At 42.6% G+C, this 18,274-nt stretch overlaps 2 protein-coding genes across 5 annotated transcripts in view; both read left to right on the forward strand.

Annotated features, from left to right (window-relative positions):
* The window catches only part of Bivm (basic, immunoglobulin-like variable motif containing), a 30,388-nt gene extending 19,500 nt beyond the window's left edge, over positions 1–10,888 (forward strand). For 3 of the 4 annotated variants that reach the window (XM_042697000.1, XM_042697001.1, XM_042697002.1), the window contains 4 exons: positions 4,075–4,207; positions 6,073–6,159; positions 7,075–7,171; positions 9,159–10,888. In XM_042697000.1, the coding sequence (XP_042552934.1) occupies positions 4,075–4,207; positions 6,073–6,159; positions 7,075–7,171; positions 9,159–9,452 (611 nt within the window). In that variant the 3' untranslated portion in view covers positions 9,453–10,888. The remainder of the gene's footprint in view (positions 1–4,074; positions 4,208–6,072; positions 6,160–7,074; positions 7,172–9,158) is intronic. The other variant, XM_042697003.1, reaches the window with a different exon arrangement.
* Positions 10,889–13,977: 3,089 nt separating this feature from the next.
* The window catches only part of Ercc5 (ERCC excision repair 5, endonuclease), a 33,487-nt gene continuing 29,190 nt past the window's right edge, over positions 13,978–18,274 (forward strand). Inside the window, exon 1 of the mRNA XM_042696999.1 lies at positions 13,978–14,194. Within this exon, the coding sequence (XP_042552933.1) occupies positions 14,107–14,194 (88 nt within the window). The 5' untranslated portion in view covers positions 13,978–14,106. The remainder of the gene's footprint in view (positions 14,195–18,274) is intronic.

The following is an 18,274-nucleotide window of genomic DNA, read 5'->3' on the forward strand; positions in this document are numbered from 1 at the left end:
CGCCTGTGTGCATATCCAGCTCCATGCCCGTAGGGGCTATTCTGAATAGGCCTCTACAGCACTGGTTGAATTGGGGAGGAGTATTTTTTTCTTTCCTTTTCTTTTTTTTCTTTTTTGGTTGGTCATGGGGCCTGAACTCTGGGCCTGGGCCCTGCCCCTCAGCTCTTCAGCTCAAGGCTAGCGCTCTACCACTTTGAGCCACAGCGCCACTTCTGGCTTTTCTGCTTATGTGGTGCTGAGGAATTGAACCCAGGGCCTCATGCATGCAAGGCAAGCACTCTACCACTGAGCCACCTTCCCAGCCCGAAGAGCGTTTTTTCTTTTCTCTCACTGTGGAAGAGAGTTGGCAGAGGTGGTTTCTTTCAATTTGTCTCTGAGGTTCTTGTTGGTGGAAACGATGTCAACCAGCTTAATTTAAACATACTCTGAAGTGTGTCTTCTCTTTCAGTTTAAATTATTCTTCAGGATTGTTAGGTGTATATTCTACAATAGTCGTTCTGTTTTCTTGGGGACTACATGCCTTTTGTATTCCCTGGTACTTGCTGACATGCCAGCATACTCATTTCCAGTGGGTCCCAGGACAGAAGGAGCCTCCTCCTGGAGTAAAGTTGAAACTTAGGTAATAGGATAACATTTAATGCAAGCTAGGGTATTTTTTTAAATTAATTTTTTTTATTGTGAAAATACTGTACAGAGAGGATATTTCTTTTCAGAGATATTAACTAATCACAATGAAGCTGCTAAAAGTTGACAACGCCAGCTTTACCCTGTGATGATTTCATGGTATTGAGTCAGTTAGCTACCTGCATTTGTGCCAGGAAGGCTAAGGGGTTTTTTTTGGTGCCACTCCTGTGGCTTGAACTCAGGACCTCATTGTTGTTCCTGAGCTTCTTTTGCTCAAGGTTGATACATAGTCTATTGCTTGAGCCACAGTTCCACTTCTGGCCTTTTTTGGTAGTTCATTAGAGAAAAGAATCTCACGGACTTTCCTGTCTGAGTTGGCTTCAAACTGTGGTTCTCAGAACTCAGCCTCCTGAGTAGCTAGGATTATAGGCATGAGCCAATGGTACCTGACCCTTTTCCCCCTCACCTTCCTTCCCCCCTCCCCAGATAGCTTGAAAATGATGCTTACATTCAGGTACTTAATTTTGTTCTTCCAGTGAGGATCAAGTTCATTTTTGTTCAACAGAACCTCTGCCTTATCCCTACGTAACCCATACATGCCCTTCTCATAGCTATTGCTCTCAGCTTCCCTAACACCTCAGTGCTTTTCAGGTGGACTATGAATAGGTATTCTGTTTCCTGCATTCATCGTTTGCCTCCAATTCATAGTAAACACAGTGCCAAATAGATTTCTTTAATTAGTGCTCATGTTACAACCTCTGGGGCTTCCTAGTGCTTACTTTCTACATAAACCCAGGAAGGCCACTCAAAGCTCCTCTCTCCCGTGGGCCATCTCCAGTTTTTAAAAGATACAAATGAAGAACAATAGATGTCACTGTACTACCTATCCCAGTTCCAGAATCTTTCAACTTCAAAGATGTAAAAAAAAAAGCATTCTCAAAAGTTCTTCTGGAGTTCTCTAGGATTTTCCTATGGATGACCAGTAGCTACAGGGCAAGTTAGTACACTATACGGAAAGATAGTCCGTTGTTAATGTATTAAAGTAAGATTCACCATGCCACAGGGGCCAGGATTCTGTCCTCAGCAGCTCAGCACTCCTGTCACCCTGCTGGAGGTGAGGCGAGTCCTGTGGTTTCCTTCTCCTCACTCCACGATGCAGCTCACCGGTTGCTTTGTCATTTCAAGTTCGGGGTGTTTTTAGATACATTCTGATAGGGAGTGAACTTCATTCGGAATTTAGCTTCCATCTGTAGCACATTTGCATGTCTTCAATACACAGAATCACCTTCTTGGATGGCTCATGTATTTATTGCTCTGTTTACTGTCTTTTATTTCAGAGGATGATCTGATCTATTTCTGACTTTGTCCTGAAATTGTGGGGGTTCCCTACGGTAGGCTTCTCTCTGCTTTTGTACCCTGTGCGCCGAACTAAGTGATTTGCTAGTCCCAGATTATCCCGCTCCCTCCTGTGATTTTGTTTTTCCTCTCATACCCTTTTCTCTGTCTGGATTGTTAAAATCCTCCCACTCCATTCAGTCCCATCTTGAATGCCACCCCTTCCGGATTCCTCACACCCGACATGTGCCTTCTCTGAGCTCTATACCCGTTTGTGACACTGTCTTATTTCACCCTATGTTAAAATCACTTGTATCTTCTTCCTTGGGAGAGCTTGTCTTTTGTGTCCCTGCAGAATATGATGGAGTCTGTAAAAGAGCCCTGATTCAAATTCACTGTGTAGCCAAATTTAGCCTCAGAATTCAATCTCCTTCCTCATCTTCCCAAATGTGAGAGTGTAGGCTTGTACCACTGTCCCTAACTTGAAGCAGAAGTTTCAATAGGAAAGATCTCCTTGCTGTGAAAAGATGCTCTTGCCAGAGGTCATGATGAAAAATATGAAGGCCTAGATGCATAGCACATTGTGTGAGGGGGAGGGGCTGCCCTCTCCGCTCTGCTGTAGCAGTTAACCTGCTGTTGTTAGTGTTCTTTACCTACTGTGGTGGCCAGGAAGTCAATCATTGCCACATGCAAGCTTTCATCTGCTATTTTTGGGATTTGTAGTTTTAATGGGCAATTTCTTAATGAATAATTTAATTTCTTCCAGGAATGCAAGTTAATGAAACCTCAGTTAATGGCTTTCAATACTGAGTGCTGGTAAAAACTTTTATTTTTATGGCAATACATTTGAAATTGACATTGATGATAGTGATGGGAAACAGACAAGAAAGAATAGTTAGAAGAGTGTGTGCTACTCCAGCCTGACTGTGGAGCTGTTCCAGCACTTGGGATGTGAAAGTGAATTAACCTTTCTCGTGTAACTTTTTCAGAAGGGTGGAAGTGTGTGTTAATGTGGAGAAACTGGCAGTTCTGGAGTTTGTTTGTATTATCTGGAGTTGAAATTTATGCCCTGTACTTTAGTGGTATTTAAATGGGGACACACTACATATATTAGAAAGTCTATATTTTGACCTGATTTAAAGTTTTTACTTTTTTGTTGTTGTTGGTTGTGGGGCTTGAACTCTGGGTTTGGGCACTGCCTCTGAGCTCTTCAGCTCAAGGCTAGCATGGCGCTCTACCACTTGTGCCACAGTGCCACTTGCAGTTTTCTGGTGGTTTACTGGAGATAAGAGTTTCATGGACTTTCCTGTCCAGGCTGGCTTTGAACCCCAATCCTCAGATCTCAGCCTACTGAGTAGCTAGGATTATAGGTGTGAGCCACCAGTGCCTGGTTTAAAGTTTTTATTTTTGTACCTCTTGTAAAGATTTATACTAGTGTATGTATTTTCTGAACAAATGCACTTACATTTGGCATACACATTGAGCAATTTTTAGTGTTAGATAAACACAATCAGGAAAGTTGAGATCATCATTATATATATAAAATCACAAGGTCATATCCAGTAAATAACTTTCATAGACAACTTTTTAAAATTATTATTATCTTTAAGTAGTTGTACAAATAAGTTCCCAGTTCCCATTCTACAAAACAGTATATGAGTACAAAGTTCTGACAACATTGTCACCCATCTCTCCTAACCCATCCCTTCTCTCACTTTTTTCTTTAATTGAGATTAGGTGATCACATAAATTTCACGTATTTCACAGTATTGTGGAATAGTGATACTTAAAGTCATAAACACGTTTTAACCTTCACAAGGCAAATTGTCATTATCATGGTTCATAGACAACTTTATGTAGTATTAGAAAGGTTTGGTAAATCAGGACAGTTTTTCCTTTTTTTTTTTTTTTTTCTTTTGCTGTTGATTTTATGTGAATTTCAGTCTAAAAGATCAAATGGAAAGTGAATTCATTAATACTTTTTTGCTTTTCCCCTGCTGTGTCAATGTGTTCTAAGTAATGTCTTTTCTGTCTCTTGAACCTTCACTCATCCATGGTATATAATACCAACATTGTTTTGTGGGCCCTCAATTTGTTTGGTTTTCTTTTCTGTAGCTTCGGGAGCCTTGTCAAAGTTAACTCGTGGACTGAAAGATGAATCGCTGGCTTACATCTATCATTGCCAAAATCATTATTTTTGTCCAATTGGCTTTGAAGCAACTCCTGTTAAAGCAAGTAAAGCATTCGGGTAAGAATGTACATATTTCATATGGGTATTGTCACCAGGAAAATATGCTATAGAAAGAGTTTTAAGGAGTTAAAAAGAATTTGGAGTCTCTTAGGAATTGGGAAGCTTGCCAGTCTACTTTCTTTGTATCTAATTAGCCTATTCATTAAACATTAGAGCTTATTCTTTGCAGAGTTGCATTTAGTTAATTGCACTTTAACAAATACTCTCGTAGATGCTGGGGCTTAGACATAAGAGAAAGCTATTTGAAAAAACACTTTTCTGTCAGCTGTAAAACAATTATAAAAGCCATTATGTACTATCTTGTCCTTATCCAGGATTCCACATGAACAATGTGCCAGAAATAACTAAAAAGTATCTTCCCTTCAAACCATGAAAGACATGGAGAGTATCAGGATTCCTCTTTATCCTGGTTGCAAGAAAACTCTGTACCAAATTTTATTTCCCTGTCAAGAACCATATTACCTTCATGGCTATATTTGTTTGTTTTTTAATTTACTCAATCCACAGTTTATATTTTATAAATTTTATGTGTTCATAAATTGATATCTTCTTTTTTTTTTTTTAACAAGAGTCCTAAAAGGGAAGATCACTTAGTTTGACTACTATTTTTCTTCCTTTCCATGTTTTCTTCATGATGGTTTGAGCAAATGCCACGATCCTGGAAAGCAAAGGAAGAAGTGTTCAGGTTAAGAATTGACGAAAGCAGAAGTTGTGTGTATTTAAGTAAAGACTCTGGCAGGCAAATTCAACTGGCCATGCTGAGGCTCTAGTTTGTTCACATTTAGATGCAGGGGCTTGTTAACTGAGGCAGGTGGAGAGAGAAGAGGTGATCTGCTTCTTGGAGAGCCCAGGGTCCCCTGTTAGCAGTCTTGGTCATCTGAATAGGATTAGGTTGGAGGAGATGGAGGATCTCACTCAGAGGACTTGGGGGCTGTAGGGAGAAGAGAACCTGACACAAGCAGCAGGTAAACCAGGAAGTTACAGAATATTACATTTTTGCAAATGCTTTGTTCATTTCTCTGGAGGTGAAATTTGTTATAAGAGAGGTACATTGCTGCTTCTTTAATGGTCTCCTCTAGCTTCCTAGAACTTCACCTTGTTTCTAGCATCTACCAAAACGTCCAACCTCATTTTACTTCCACTTTGTACCTTTAAAAATAGAGTTCCTCAAGCCGGGCGCCGGTGGCTCACGCCTGTAATCCTAGCTACTCAGGAGGCTGAGATCTGAGGATCATGGTTCAAAGCCAGCCCGGGCAGGAAAGTCTGTGAGACTCCTATCTCCAATAAACTACTAGAAAACCAGAATTGGCATTATGGCTCAAGTGGTAGCGTGCTTGCCTTGAGCTGAAGAGCTGATGGGTAGTGGCCAAGCCCAGAGTTCAAGCCCCAGGACCAACAAAAAAAAAAGAGTTCCTCATCAGTGCCGGTACCTAAGAACCACCTGAAATGGAAATTAAAAAAAAAAAAATTACGCAAACTCCTTATTTTCCATTCCAAACCTATTTGAGGGAGAACTTTCAGGGATCTGTGTGTTCCTCCTTTAGGGGAAACCCTTGATTTAGGGTTATATTTTTAGGATCCCCTTTGAAATGTCTTAGATGCATAGTTAAAAGGGAAGAATGCCATATGTTGTTTTTTCCTCCAAGGATCTGATGGAAGTGCATGAAAACTTTTTTTAGTCCAAGATTTTCAATGAGAAATTAAGAGTTAAATTCACTACTTCTCTTAATTTCACCCAGTGTCTATTCTACATTAATGAATGCTATCATTGAGTACATTTTCATGTACTGTTTACAAATAGATAGTTGAAAGCTTTTAGTCAAGTGCATGACCTTTATTAAGTTTTTTATTTTCATGTTTAGCAGGGGTCCCCTCTCACCCCAGGAAGTGGAATATTGGATTTTGATTGGAGAGTCCAGTAGGAAACATCCTGCAATTCACTGTAAAAAGTATGTTATTATAGTAGCTTTCCTTTAAAAAAAAATCAAGGTCAATGTTAGGTGAACTGAGGTTCACAGATCTTAATTGTGTAATTAGATGGGTTTTGAGATATATGTTTTATATATATCTTTGTAATTGTCACTCCAATCACAATATAGCATATTTTCATTACTCTAGTGCCCTCCTTCTCCATTTCTGTCCAGCCACAGACCACCTGTATTCTGATTCCCATCATCATGGATTGACTTTGGTAGTTCTTGAGTTCCATATAAATAGAAGTAGGCAGAATTCTTTTGTATCTCTCTCTTCATTTCAGTTATCTATCAAGAATTTTTGCTTTGCCATCACAATTTTGGAATCTGCCATTTTCTGCTAAAAACAAAAAAGCCTGTTGAATCAGAAACAGAATTCGAACAGGATGGAATCTATAGAATTCATGTTTTCTTGGGGAGAAGTGACATCATAAAAATCTGGGCTCTTCTAGTCTGTGGACATGTGCCAAATCTCTCTTTAATTACAAATTTACATTCTCTCAGAGGTCTTATATTTCCATTCCTCTTTCTCCTTCCTTTCCAATCTTTTCTTTTTCACAATATTTGGGTTTGAATTCAAGGTCTGTTGCTTGCCAGACAGGTGCGTTACCATTTGAACCATGTCCCTAGCCCCTTTTGCTTTTATTTTCTTAGATAGAGTCTCTCACTTTTACCTGGGTTGCCTTGGACCAGTCTTCCTACCTTTGCTTCATGTATTATTATCTGCAGTTGAAATTTATGGCAGGTACTCTAGTGGTATTTAAATGGGATTGTAGCCACACTAGCTAGGATTATAGGCGTGAGCCACCAGCACTTGTCTTTGTGAAAAGTTCAGTTAGAATTGTACTTTGGACCTAAAGAAAGTTGTGCTGCATTCTTTCTTCTGAACAGATGGGCAGATATTGTCACTGATCTGAACACTCAAAATCCAGAATACCTGGATATCCGGCACCTAGAGAGAGGACTTCAGTTTAGAAAAACAAAGAAGGTAAGAATAACGTTGTTGCATTTGAAAGTATTTCCTAAGTGATCAGAATGTTGTACTTTACTCCACACTCTTGAGGGACTAAAAAACAGAAATCTACCTTAGATGAAAATCCATTTTAGATGGCAAAATGAAAATTATTATTTTAAATTATTAATTTATTGTTATGATGGAGGTGATGTATAGAGGGATTCTAATTACATGAGTCAGGTAATGAGTACATTTCCTTTCATGCAGTGTCTTCTGTTCCTCACTCTCCCATTCCCTCCCTCCCATCTCCACCCATGAAGTATATAGTTCACTTTTCATCAGCGTCCAGAACGCTCCGTTGCTGCACTTTTTCACCCTTTTCCCCTCGAGTTCTGTACACTCCCTCCAGCCCTTCCAAAGATGTACACTTGAATGCATCCTACACAAGGTAAAGTAGACAGAATCACCAAAAACTAACACATTAAAAAAGAACGAAAAAAAAGAGGTGTCTTGTTTCCATATCTTGGAGATCACTTCAGTATATATATATTTTATATAAATATGAAGAGGCACTTAGACATTGTGCCTTTTGTTTTTCTCTCCTAAGAGTAGACTTTTTTGGTTCCACTATGTGTGAATATCTAGAATCCTGTATAATTTATTATATTGCAGTTTAGTTTAGATCTAATTTCCACATATCAGAGAGAACGTGCACCATTTGTCTCTCTGAGCTTGGCTTACCTCATTTAACATAATTTGTTCTAGTTCATCCATTTCCCTGCACATGACATTATTTTATTCTAATGGCTGTGTAATTTCCCTGTGTATAGATACCACAGTTTTTGGATCTACTCATCTACTGTGTGGAATTAGGGTTGTTTCCATATCTTGGAAACTATTGTGAATAGTGTTGCAATGAACCTAGAGTGCAGGTATCTTTTTTTGTTGTTGTTGTTGGTTGTGGGGCTTGAACTCAGGGCTTGGGTGCTCTCCCTGAGCCCAAGGCTAGTGTTCTTCCACTTGAGCCACAGTGCCACTTCTGGTTTTTGAGTGGTTAATTGGAAATATGAGTCTCAGAGGGACTTTTCTGCAATCCTCAGATCTCAGCCTGGGTGAGATAGAATCTCAGTGTTGTTTTGATTTGCATTTCCTGTGTGGCCAGGGACGATGAGCATCTCCTCATGTGTTTCTTTGACATTCTTACCTCTTCTTCTGAGAAGTCTCTCCTTAGTTCCCTTGCTTATTAAAATTATTTTAAGAACACAGGACTTTTTTTTGTTACCTAGGTATACAAAGGCATTTTCATTTCATCTTACCAGTTGAGGACTATCTTTAAAATTCAAAGGCAAGGAGAATAGCCTAGTGGCATAGAGAATGCTTCCTGGTATTGGAATGATAGCAGTACTCCGTAGCTAGTAATCTCTCTTCTCTTCACATGGGCTCAGTGTTGTTCTTGTCTTTCCTTTTATACTGCTTAAAGATTATTACCCTTCTGTTGGTGTCTTTCCCTTTCAGGTGTGTAGTCTGAACTGAACTGATGCTGGCCTGCCTTGCTCTATGGTCTTAGCCCAACTGAGTCCAAATTAATTTTATTCAGTGGCCAGAGCGATATGGACCAATTAGGCTGCAGGAAGTCCCTCAGCAAAAAGGAAATATGTTGTGTGGATGGAGTAGATGTTCGTCTGCGGCAGTTCTATAGATCTACGACTATAGCAAGAACAGGAGAGAGAGGAAAATTGATTTGGCATCTGTTCTAGACAGTGTGTTCAGGGTAGAGTTGAGGAGAGTCATATGGGGTAGAGAGAGGTATGTGGCTCCTTAGGGCTCTGTTATGGTTTATAAAGGCAGCTGTCAGGAAAGATGCAAACCATGCACAGTGTGCTCTGATGGGGAGTGAACAGAAAAATACTGTTTGGGGGCAAGAGAAGAGTAAAAATGTGAGAGCGCCCAATAGCCACACATCTAGCTCAGCTTTTCTTTATTTGCTTTAACTTTTCTTCTTCTTCTTTTTTCCTCTCAGGTTGGGGGGAATTTGCATTGCATCATAGCTTTCCAGAGACTGAGCTGGCAAAGGTTTGACCTTTGGAACTTTCCATTTGGCACAATTAGACAAGAATCACAGCCTCCAGTGCTTGCCCAGGGGATCGCCAAATCTGAGAGTGAAGACAACATCTCCAGAAAGCAGCATGGGCGTCTCGGCCGGTCCTTCAGCGCCAGCTTCCATCAGGATTCGGCATGGAAGAAAATGTCCAGCATCCACGAGAGAAGGAACAGCGGCTACCAGGGCTACAGTGATTATGATGGGAATGACTGACGGCGGGACGCTGGACAGTTGTGACATCACATCACCGTCCTGAACGGCACTGCTTCGAGTCAGTAGATTTCTTTAAGTCTATGAGTAGGACAGACCTTGTGGCACAAAGCATAACCTTGTAGTTCTCTAGTCAATGTGCTTGCATAGGACTATGACAGAATGGCGAATTCAGATGCATAGGCAGATAAGCACAGATTATTACCCTTTTACAGTTAAGAGTAGATTAACAATCTGGACAGAACTTTTCATAGAATCCGATAAAAATCACAACTGCTTCTTAATACAAACACAAATTCACTTAACAGCGTCAGGATTTGAAATACTTAAGCATGAAGTGATTTCTTATGATTTGATCCTTAGGCCTATTATTCCAGATAGTTTTGTTCCTAAGATCAAGAGGTAAAGCACTGTCTGTCTGCCCTTAAAAAACAAAAACAAATGAGGGCTGTAAAATTTCTAAAGTTTGCTCATGGTTTAAAGCTCATTTATAATCATGTTGTGAATAGTAGTCTTTCACGTACAGCAGTATCATTGCTAGCCTCACCATTTGTTTCCTGAACAACCATTTCATGATTCTCAGTACAAAGGCAAAAGAGAAAGATGGAAGGAACTGATCTTTTCTAGTGGTGTGTGCAGGTGACTTGCTGTGTGGATTCAGATATTCTTGACTTGGTATATTACTGTGAAATATTGACAGGACCCTTGGGTTTCGGAAGCATTCTTCTATAAGTTTAGATTAAACCTTGTTTTAGGGATATAGCCAAAGGACAAGTGGCATCAGAGGTTTCTATACACAAGGTAATCTGTGCAGTGAGCTTTTCTGGTATCTGACCAGTCCCTTACATGGAGTCTCATGTTAACAATGGCACTGTTAAGATGTGTTAGGAATGCCCAGGCCACTCAGAAGACAGCTCTCTTTGTCCTAAACTGTGAGCTGTTGCAGTTATTGAACCATATAGATAACTAGCTCTTTGAAGTATTGACAATTTCACAAGTGTGTGTTTCATGCATTTGTGCTCCTCTCCAGTGGTTGTTGGTTTTTCTTCTGCTGCCAACTTGTGACTCAAAAACTTGTGGGATCTCTTGATCTTTCCTTTCTGGGGATGGTTCTGGGGCTCCAGTCACTAACTTAGGGAATACAAGGTGCTGAATATGTTGGCTACCATATCGCAATACACCTCAAGAAGAGGGTTCAGATTTTTATTTTTAGAATATTTTCATTTTTCCCCCCCTCTGAATTTTATATCCATTTATCCACTCACACATGTCTAGCCTACAGAAAGGGATATATATTCTAAAATGGTCATTTTCTGAAGAGAATATTTTGCTTGGCATGCAAAGGACTGGAAGAGATTTGTAGGTCGTTGATTTTTGTTACTTCATACTGGAACTTTTAAAAAGTTTTCATCAAATAAAATTTTGTTTTCTACTTTTAATTATGTGGTGGTTCCTGAACCTTTGTTCTAGTTATGGAGTGCCCTTACAATTTTGTGTAAAGTACACGATACTTTGCCTGTTCTGCTAATTAGTGTTATAAAAAAAAACCAGCATGAATATTGCATTTTTTAATGAATGAAACTATATAATTGTGAAGATGATCATTATAGATTTCTTTAAGCTTTATAGTAGGAAATGGAACATTGACTCTATTTCTTATTAGCTCAAATCAAGTAATGTTTCCGTTTTTGTAGCTCAAACATAATTGTTAGTTAGTGGGAGTATTTTAGAGAGGAGGTAAGTAGGAAGAGCAGAGAGGAAAGGAGAAAATATAAAATAAAAGAATAACATGAAGCTGGGCACCGGTGTCTCACGCCTGTAATCCTAGCTATTCAGGAGGCTGTCATCTGAGGATCACGGTTCACAGCCAGCCCAGGCAGGAAAGTCCCTGAGATTCTTATCTCCAATAGGCCACTAGAAAACCAGAAGTGGGACTGTGGGTCAAGTGGTAGAGCACTAGCCTTGAACTGAAGAGCTGAAGGACAGCATCCAACCCCAGAGTTCAAGCCCTATGACTGACAAAAAAAGAAAAAGAAAAGATGTTGAGTTCAGGGATAATCAGGGTTTTTTCAATTCCAGTATTCTAAGTAATAAATTTTTATTGCTCTTTAAAAATATTGTTTTATGTTTTAGTTTCATAGGGTTTACCATTCAACATGACAGTTTATGAATGCAATTCATCCTTCATTATCAGTGCCAGTATTATACCCATCCCCCTCAAGCCCACCTCTTCCCTCTATATCCTGGTCTTATAGGAACAACAAACTCACAGTCCAACAAAATGAATCCCAGGAAGCTGGTACCTAAGATGTTTGGAGGGAGGTCAAGGGGAGGGAGTCAGGACAATGAAGAGAGGAAGTTGGAGAGGAGAATGCAGTCATAATCACTTTTTTTTTTAACAGCCCTGACCTAGATGCTCACATAAACCTCTGCCTTACAATATGGCAGTTACTCAGAGGAAGGTGAGGCTTCAGTCTGGGGCAAGAGTGTAGGCAAGTTTCTGCAGACCTCTCTTTGAAAATGAAGAACATTTCTGTCCTATTTCTTTTTCTTTCTTTCTTTCTTTCTTTTTTTGCCAGTTCTAGGCCTGAACTCAGGCATTAGGCACTGTTCCTGAGCTTTATTTGCTCAAGGCTACTTCTTTTGAGCCACAGCTCCACCTCTTTTTTTTTTTTTTTTTTGATGATTAATTGATTGTAAGAGACTCATAGACTTTCCTGCCCAGGCTGGTTTCAAACTGTGATCCTCACATCAGCCTCTACTGAGTAGCCAAGATCACAGGTGTGAGCCACCGGTGCCTGGCCTTTTTCATTTCTTGTTTGACACTTCTTAGGAGTGCCTGTAGATAGAACGGAGTTTTGAAATGCTAGCTTTGCCGTCAGCTGTATTATTCTAGGACAAGTTAAAATGAATTTCTGTGCTTATTTTGTCAGTGGCAAAATGGGGAAAAGGGGAAAGAATAAGAAAACACATGTTTAAAAGACAGAAGTGCTGTTTAGGGCATATAACCTCTGAACTCTCAGCAGCAGAGATTAGGAAGCTTGTCCAGCTGGCTGACAGACTCCATTTTCAACAAATAAGCTAGGTGTGGTGTTGCATTCCTGTCTTCTCTGGTACAAGGGCGGAGAATGATGAAGGTGTAGGAAGATCATGATCAAAACTAAGGGGCAAAAACAGCTGGGGATGTGGCTTAAGTGGTGAAGTATCTGCCTAGCAAGCCTGATGCTCAAAATTAAAACACTAGTGTGGTAATACAAAAAATGTGTACTTTACTGTTAGATCCTTAATAGCATCTTTTAAAGAACATTGAAAGAAATACTTCCTGATTGTAAATGAACTGTGGACCTCTTATTTGGGGGTTAAATTGGTCTGGATGATGTGGCTATTGCTTATAATCACTGTTGCTTGGGAGTCAGAGGCAGGAAGATCATGGTTGGTAAGCCAGGGCCAAAAAAAAAAAAAAGGGAGACACTAGCAAAACAAGACAGAAGTGGTGATATGTGACTGTGATCCCAGCCACTTGGGAGATAACAGCACTGCAGCCCAAGGCTGTTGGAGATCCTATCTCAAAAACAAACTCAAAGCAATGGAGTGTGACTAAAGTGGTAAAAAGATCGATCATTCAGCAGATGTACAGCCTTGAGTTCAATCTTGAGTACTGCCAAAAGCAAGTTTCTGTCTCTAATATTATTAAGTATGTAGAGCTATCATCTATATCATTCATCCTATCTTATCTATATCTCTAATATTATTAAGTATTTATCATTATATCATTTATCCTATCTAATATTAAGTATCTAGCTCTATCATCTATATCATTTGTCCTACCTAATATTATCTAGCATTATCATCTATATCATTCATCCTATCTATATCTCTAATATTACTAAGTATCACTATCTGTATCATTTATCTTATCCAATATTAAGTAGCTCTATCATCTATATCATTTGTCTTAATATTATCTAGCACTATCATCTATATCATTCATCCTATCTTATCTATATCTCTAATATTCAGTAGTGCTATCATCTATATCATTTATCCTATTATCTAGTACTATCATCTATATCATTTATCTTATCTAATATTATTAAGTAGCACTACCATCTATATTATCTATTTAGCTCTATCTACCTAATACTAAGTATTTGGCGCTATCATCTGTATCATTTATTCTAATATTAAGTAGCACTATATCATTTGTCCTATCTAATATTAAGTGGTACTATCATCTATATCAGTTATCCTATCTGTCTGTCTGTCCACCTATTTAGAGAGTGCATTACATCAGATCACGACAGCTATGCCTTTTTACTACTTTGCAACTCGCACGCTTACAGACTTGCAACAGTCTCTGGGAGCCCGGAAGTGAGCAGCCCAAGGCTGACGTGCCGCACTGGGCGGGACCGCCAATCACTTCCGGGGCGCCAGGCCCCGCCCTCCCGCCCGTCTCCTGCCTTCCGGTCCTGTCTCCCTCCCCGGAAGTGAGCCGAGCCGGAAGCGCGCCGCCCGCTTTCCGGCCGGCTTTTGGCCTTCCCGGCGTCTGTGCAATACCTTTCCCTCCGGAAAGCCGCGGGGCCCGCGCTGTTTCCCGTCGGTTCTGAGTGGGGGTCGGCGGTGCGCCCCGTCGGCGCGGGGCTGAGGCCCGGGCGCCATGGGTGTGCAGGGCCTGTGGCGGCTGCTGGAGGGCGCGGGCCGGCCGGTCAGCCCCGAGGCGCTGGAGGGCAAGGTGCTGGCCGTGGGTATCCTTGCGGCTCGCGGGGCGCCGGGGGGGAGGGCCCCGGGGCGCGGGGAGGGCCCCGGGGCGGGGGGAGGGCGGCGGCGCCGGCGGGGAGGGCCCCGGGGCGCGGGGAGGGCCCCGGGGCGCGGGGAGGGCGGCGGCGCGGGCGGGGAGGGCGGCGGCGCGGGCGGGGAGGGCGGCGGCGCGGGCGGGGAGGGCGGCGGCGCCGGCGGGGAGGGCCCCGGGGCGCGGGGAGGGCGGCGGCGCGGGCGGGGAGGGCGGCGGCGCCGGCGGGGAGGGCCCCGGGGCGCGGGGAGGGCGGCGGCGCGGGCGGGGAGGGCCCCGGGGCGCGGGGAGGGCGGCGGCGCGGGCGGGGAGGGCCCCGGGGCGCGGGCGGGGAGGGCCCCGGGGCGCGGGCGGGGAGGGCCCCGGGGCGCGGGGAGGGCGGCGGCGCGGGCGGGGAGGGCCCCGGGGCGCGGGGAGGGCCACGCCGCGGCCCGGGCGGGTGCGGGGTGCGCGCGCGCGCTCTCGACCGAGCGCCCCGGCCCCGCGCTTTGCGGGCGGGCGCCCCTCCGTGCTTCCGGTCACCGCGCACGGGGAGGAGCGCGGGCGTGTCCCGGGATGGAGTCGTGCTCCTCCGCGGGCGCCGCTTGTCCGCACACGGGCTTTCCTGACTGTCCTGCTGTCTGAGCTCTGACCTCCTTCAATTGGTCTGTCCCCGTCTCCCTCCCCTCCTCCTTCCCTCCCTCGCTGTCTGTCTGAACTCCCTCTCCTCTTCCGTGCCAGTGCTGGGGCTTGAAATCAGGGCCTGGGCGTCGTCCCTGAGCTTTTTCCTCTCAAGGCTGGCGCTCCCACCACTTAAGTCACACCTCCACTTAATGGCCGTGTGCGCGTGCGCGTGGGGTTAACTGGACGTGTGAAGCTTGTGCACTTTAATCCTCAAGATCTCAGCCAGAGAAGCGTGCCGACAGTCCCCCCCCCCCCCCCCCTTTAAGGATAACTATGTATAAAGGTGTTTACTCTTTTAGGGGGCATAGGTAACTTTTTTTCTTTTTTTGGTTGCCTGTTCTGTGTCTGAAGCTGCTGGTACCTTACACGAGACTGAAAGTCATAGACGTTCTCTGAGCACTGGAGGAAGGCCGCTCAGCAGTGTGTGGGAGTGTCACAAAGAAGCCGTGAGCTCAGGAGTGAGTTCTCCAGTATGTACACAATTTTAAGAAAAATGTAGGATATCATTTTCATTTGGCAAGAATACCTTCAGGTTGATCTGTAATGAATACTTTAAAGTTTTTGTGCAGGGTACTTTGAGTTGGGAAAAGCACCTGGGCTAGGCTGTCCCCCAGTGGCTTTCTGATACCATTGCACGATAAGAGATCTCGAGAACTTACTAGTTAGGCAAAGGGACCATAAACCTTCAGCAGAGGGGTTGCCTGTGCAGCTCAGCAGCAGACAACTGGTCTAGCAAGCTTGAGACCCTAGGTTCCATCTTCAGCGCTGAAGAAAGAAAAACATTCTTTAGCTGGGCGTTTGGGGTATGCCTGTAACCCCACCTTTTGCAGGCTGAGGCTGAGGTAGGAAGGTTATCAGTTTGAAGCCATCCTTGGTTATGGACTCTCAAAGCAGCAGCAACAACAGCAAGAAAACAAAAAGCAGGGCTGGGAAGGTGGCTCAGTGGTAGAGCACTTGCCTTGCATGCATGAGGCCCTGGGTTCGATTCCTCAGCACCACATAAGCAAAAAGAAAAAAGCCAGAAGTGGCACTGTGGCTCAAGTGGTAGAGTGCTAGCCTTGAGCTGAAATGCTGAGGGACAGCGCCCAGGCCCAGAGTTCAGGCCCCACAACCGGACCCAAAAAAAAAAAAAAGAAAACAAAAAGCCAGAAAAGATTTTTTTTTTCAATGATACAGTCTTAATAAGAGATGAAGAAATTGTAAAACACTTGAGATGACACAAGGATCAACAGCTTTTTTTTTTAACAATATCAAATTATGAGGCAAGAAACTATATTTGTAAACAGCTCAAAGAGGTCCATTTGGGGATGGGATAATTTCATGTAACATTTGATAACTTGTCTATTTGATTTTTCCTTGATAATCATGTAATTGGGACACCTGAAATTTTACTGTTTTGCTTGTTAACAAAGTATCTACATTCCTGGAACTGTAAAATAAAGATCTAGGTAGCCGAGTGAGTTTCTTGTTTATTTGTGCAATTTAAAAGGCTAGGTCAAACAATCTGTAATGAAGCGTTTAACTTTGTTTTTCTCTTTTGGATTTTTAACATTTGTAAAAATGCCCTTACATGTATTAGGAGATTTCGCTCGATATTATGCATTATAATGCAGAGTGATTACATTTTAAGTCACTAATTAAAAACTAAGGAAATGGATTTTTTGTTTAAAAATGTTTGGGTTCTTTGGGTCTTAACTCTAAAGTTATATGTGGTTTTGCTGCAGATCTGTTCTAGTTTTCAGATAAATTCAGTTATTGCTTTATAAACTGAAATCAAACAAGTCAAGTATACAAATATTGGCTGAATGTATTTCTTCTCCAAGAATTTCAAGCTGTAACTCAGCCTTAGCTGGGAACTGTCACGATCTGTGATTAAATAAAAAAAATAAAAGATTCATCAGTTTCGTGGTTGAGTATTTTTATTTTTTAGGTTTTTGATTTACTTATTTTGTTCTAGTCCTGGGGTTTGAATTTAGGGCCTGGACTATGTCCCTGAGCTTTTTTGTTCTATGCTAGTGCTCTGCCACTTGAGCCACAGCTCCACTTGCTGCTTTTTTGGTGGTTCATGGACTTTTCTGCTAGGGCTGGCTTTAAACTGACATCTTCATATCTCATCTTCCTGTGTAGCTAGGATTACAGGCATGAGTCATTATTTAGTATTTTAACCTTAGGAGTTTTGAATTGTGTGTGTGCGTGCACACACATGTGCCATACTGGTACTTTAAACTTAGGGCCTAGGCTAAGGTTGCTGAGCTTTTGCTCAGACTAGTGCTCTACCACTTGAGCCAGAGCTCCACTTATAGATCTTTTTTTGGGGGTGGTAGTTTATTGGAGATAAAAGTCTCATGAACACTCGGACTGGTTTAGAATGACAATCCTCATATCTCAGCTTCCTGAGGTATGTGAACCACCGCATGCTGCATTCCTTAGGATCTTTTTTCCTCACATGTGCCTCAGATTGTTCTTAGGTCACAGTCCTTTGGAAAATGTCCATTGACTGTAGGTGCTGCTTTGTGTGCACCGTGCCCTGCCATTCCTCCTGCCACAAGTGGAAGTTGCTCTTGTCCCAGAGCACTGGCAACGGATCCCCTATCTCATCCCCCATCTCTGCTGTTCATTCATGTCTGCTACTTTTTCAGATAGGCCTTCCTAAGAGCCCTGTACCTCTAAGCTTCCTCCTACCTCTCTCCCTCCTCCCTGCCTGCCTGCCTGCCTGCCTTTTCTCCCTCCTTCCCTCCCTCCTTCCTTTCTACTCTCCCTCTTCCCCTCCTTCCTTCCTTCCTTCCTCCCTTCTTCCCTCCCTTCCTCTCCTCCTCCCACTTCTTTCCAGCACTGGGATAACACCTCATGCATTCTAGGCAAGTGCTCTACTACTAGAGCCATGTCCCCAGACATGTTTCACTGGCTTTCCCACTCTGGGTGTGGTGTGAGGGTTGGGTTGCCTTGCTAGATGCTACAGACAGGAGAGAAGAGCTAGAAGACATCCAGCAGAGTGCTGGGTAGCTCTTTCCTGTAGACAAAGGCAAAATACATTATGGGGGAAAAAAGTATTAGGAAAAGTTTAAAAACTGGAGAAAAGGCCAAGAAGAAAATATAGTTTACCTCTAGTTTTAGCAGAGAACACTGCTAATGTTTTGATGTCTGACCTCTATTTTTTTGTATTATTGAATTACATGATACATAGTTTTGGAACCAGTTATTTTTCTTTTAGTAATACTTTGTGACTATGTTATCACTAGAGGTATTCCTGTAGATTTGTGCTTTTAATAACTGATACTTTAGGAAACAGGTACCATAAGCTAGGTTGTGTGTGTGTGTGTAGGTGTGTAGCTTAGCCTTGAACTTGGACTGGTCTCTGTTTCTGAGCTTTTGT

This window comes from Dipodomys spectabilis, unplaced genomic scaffold (assembly GCF_019054845.1).
Source record: "Dipodomys spectabilis isolate Male_0828 unplaced genomic scaffold, ASM1905484v1 ptg000215l, whole genome shotgun sequence".
Classification (NCBI taxonomy): domain Eukaryota; kingdom Metazoa; phylum Chordata; class Mammalia; order Rodentia; family Heteromyidae; genus Dipodomys; species Dipodomys spectabilis.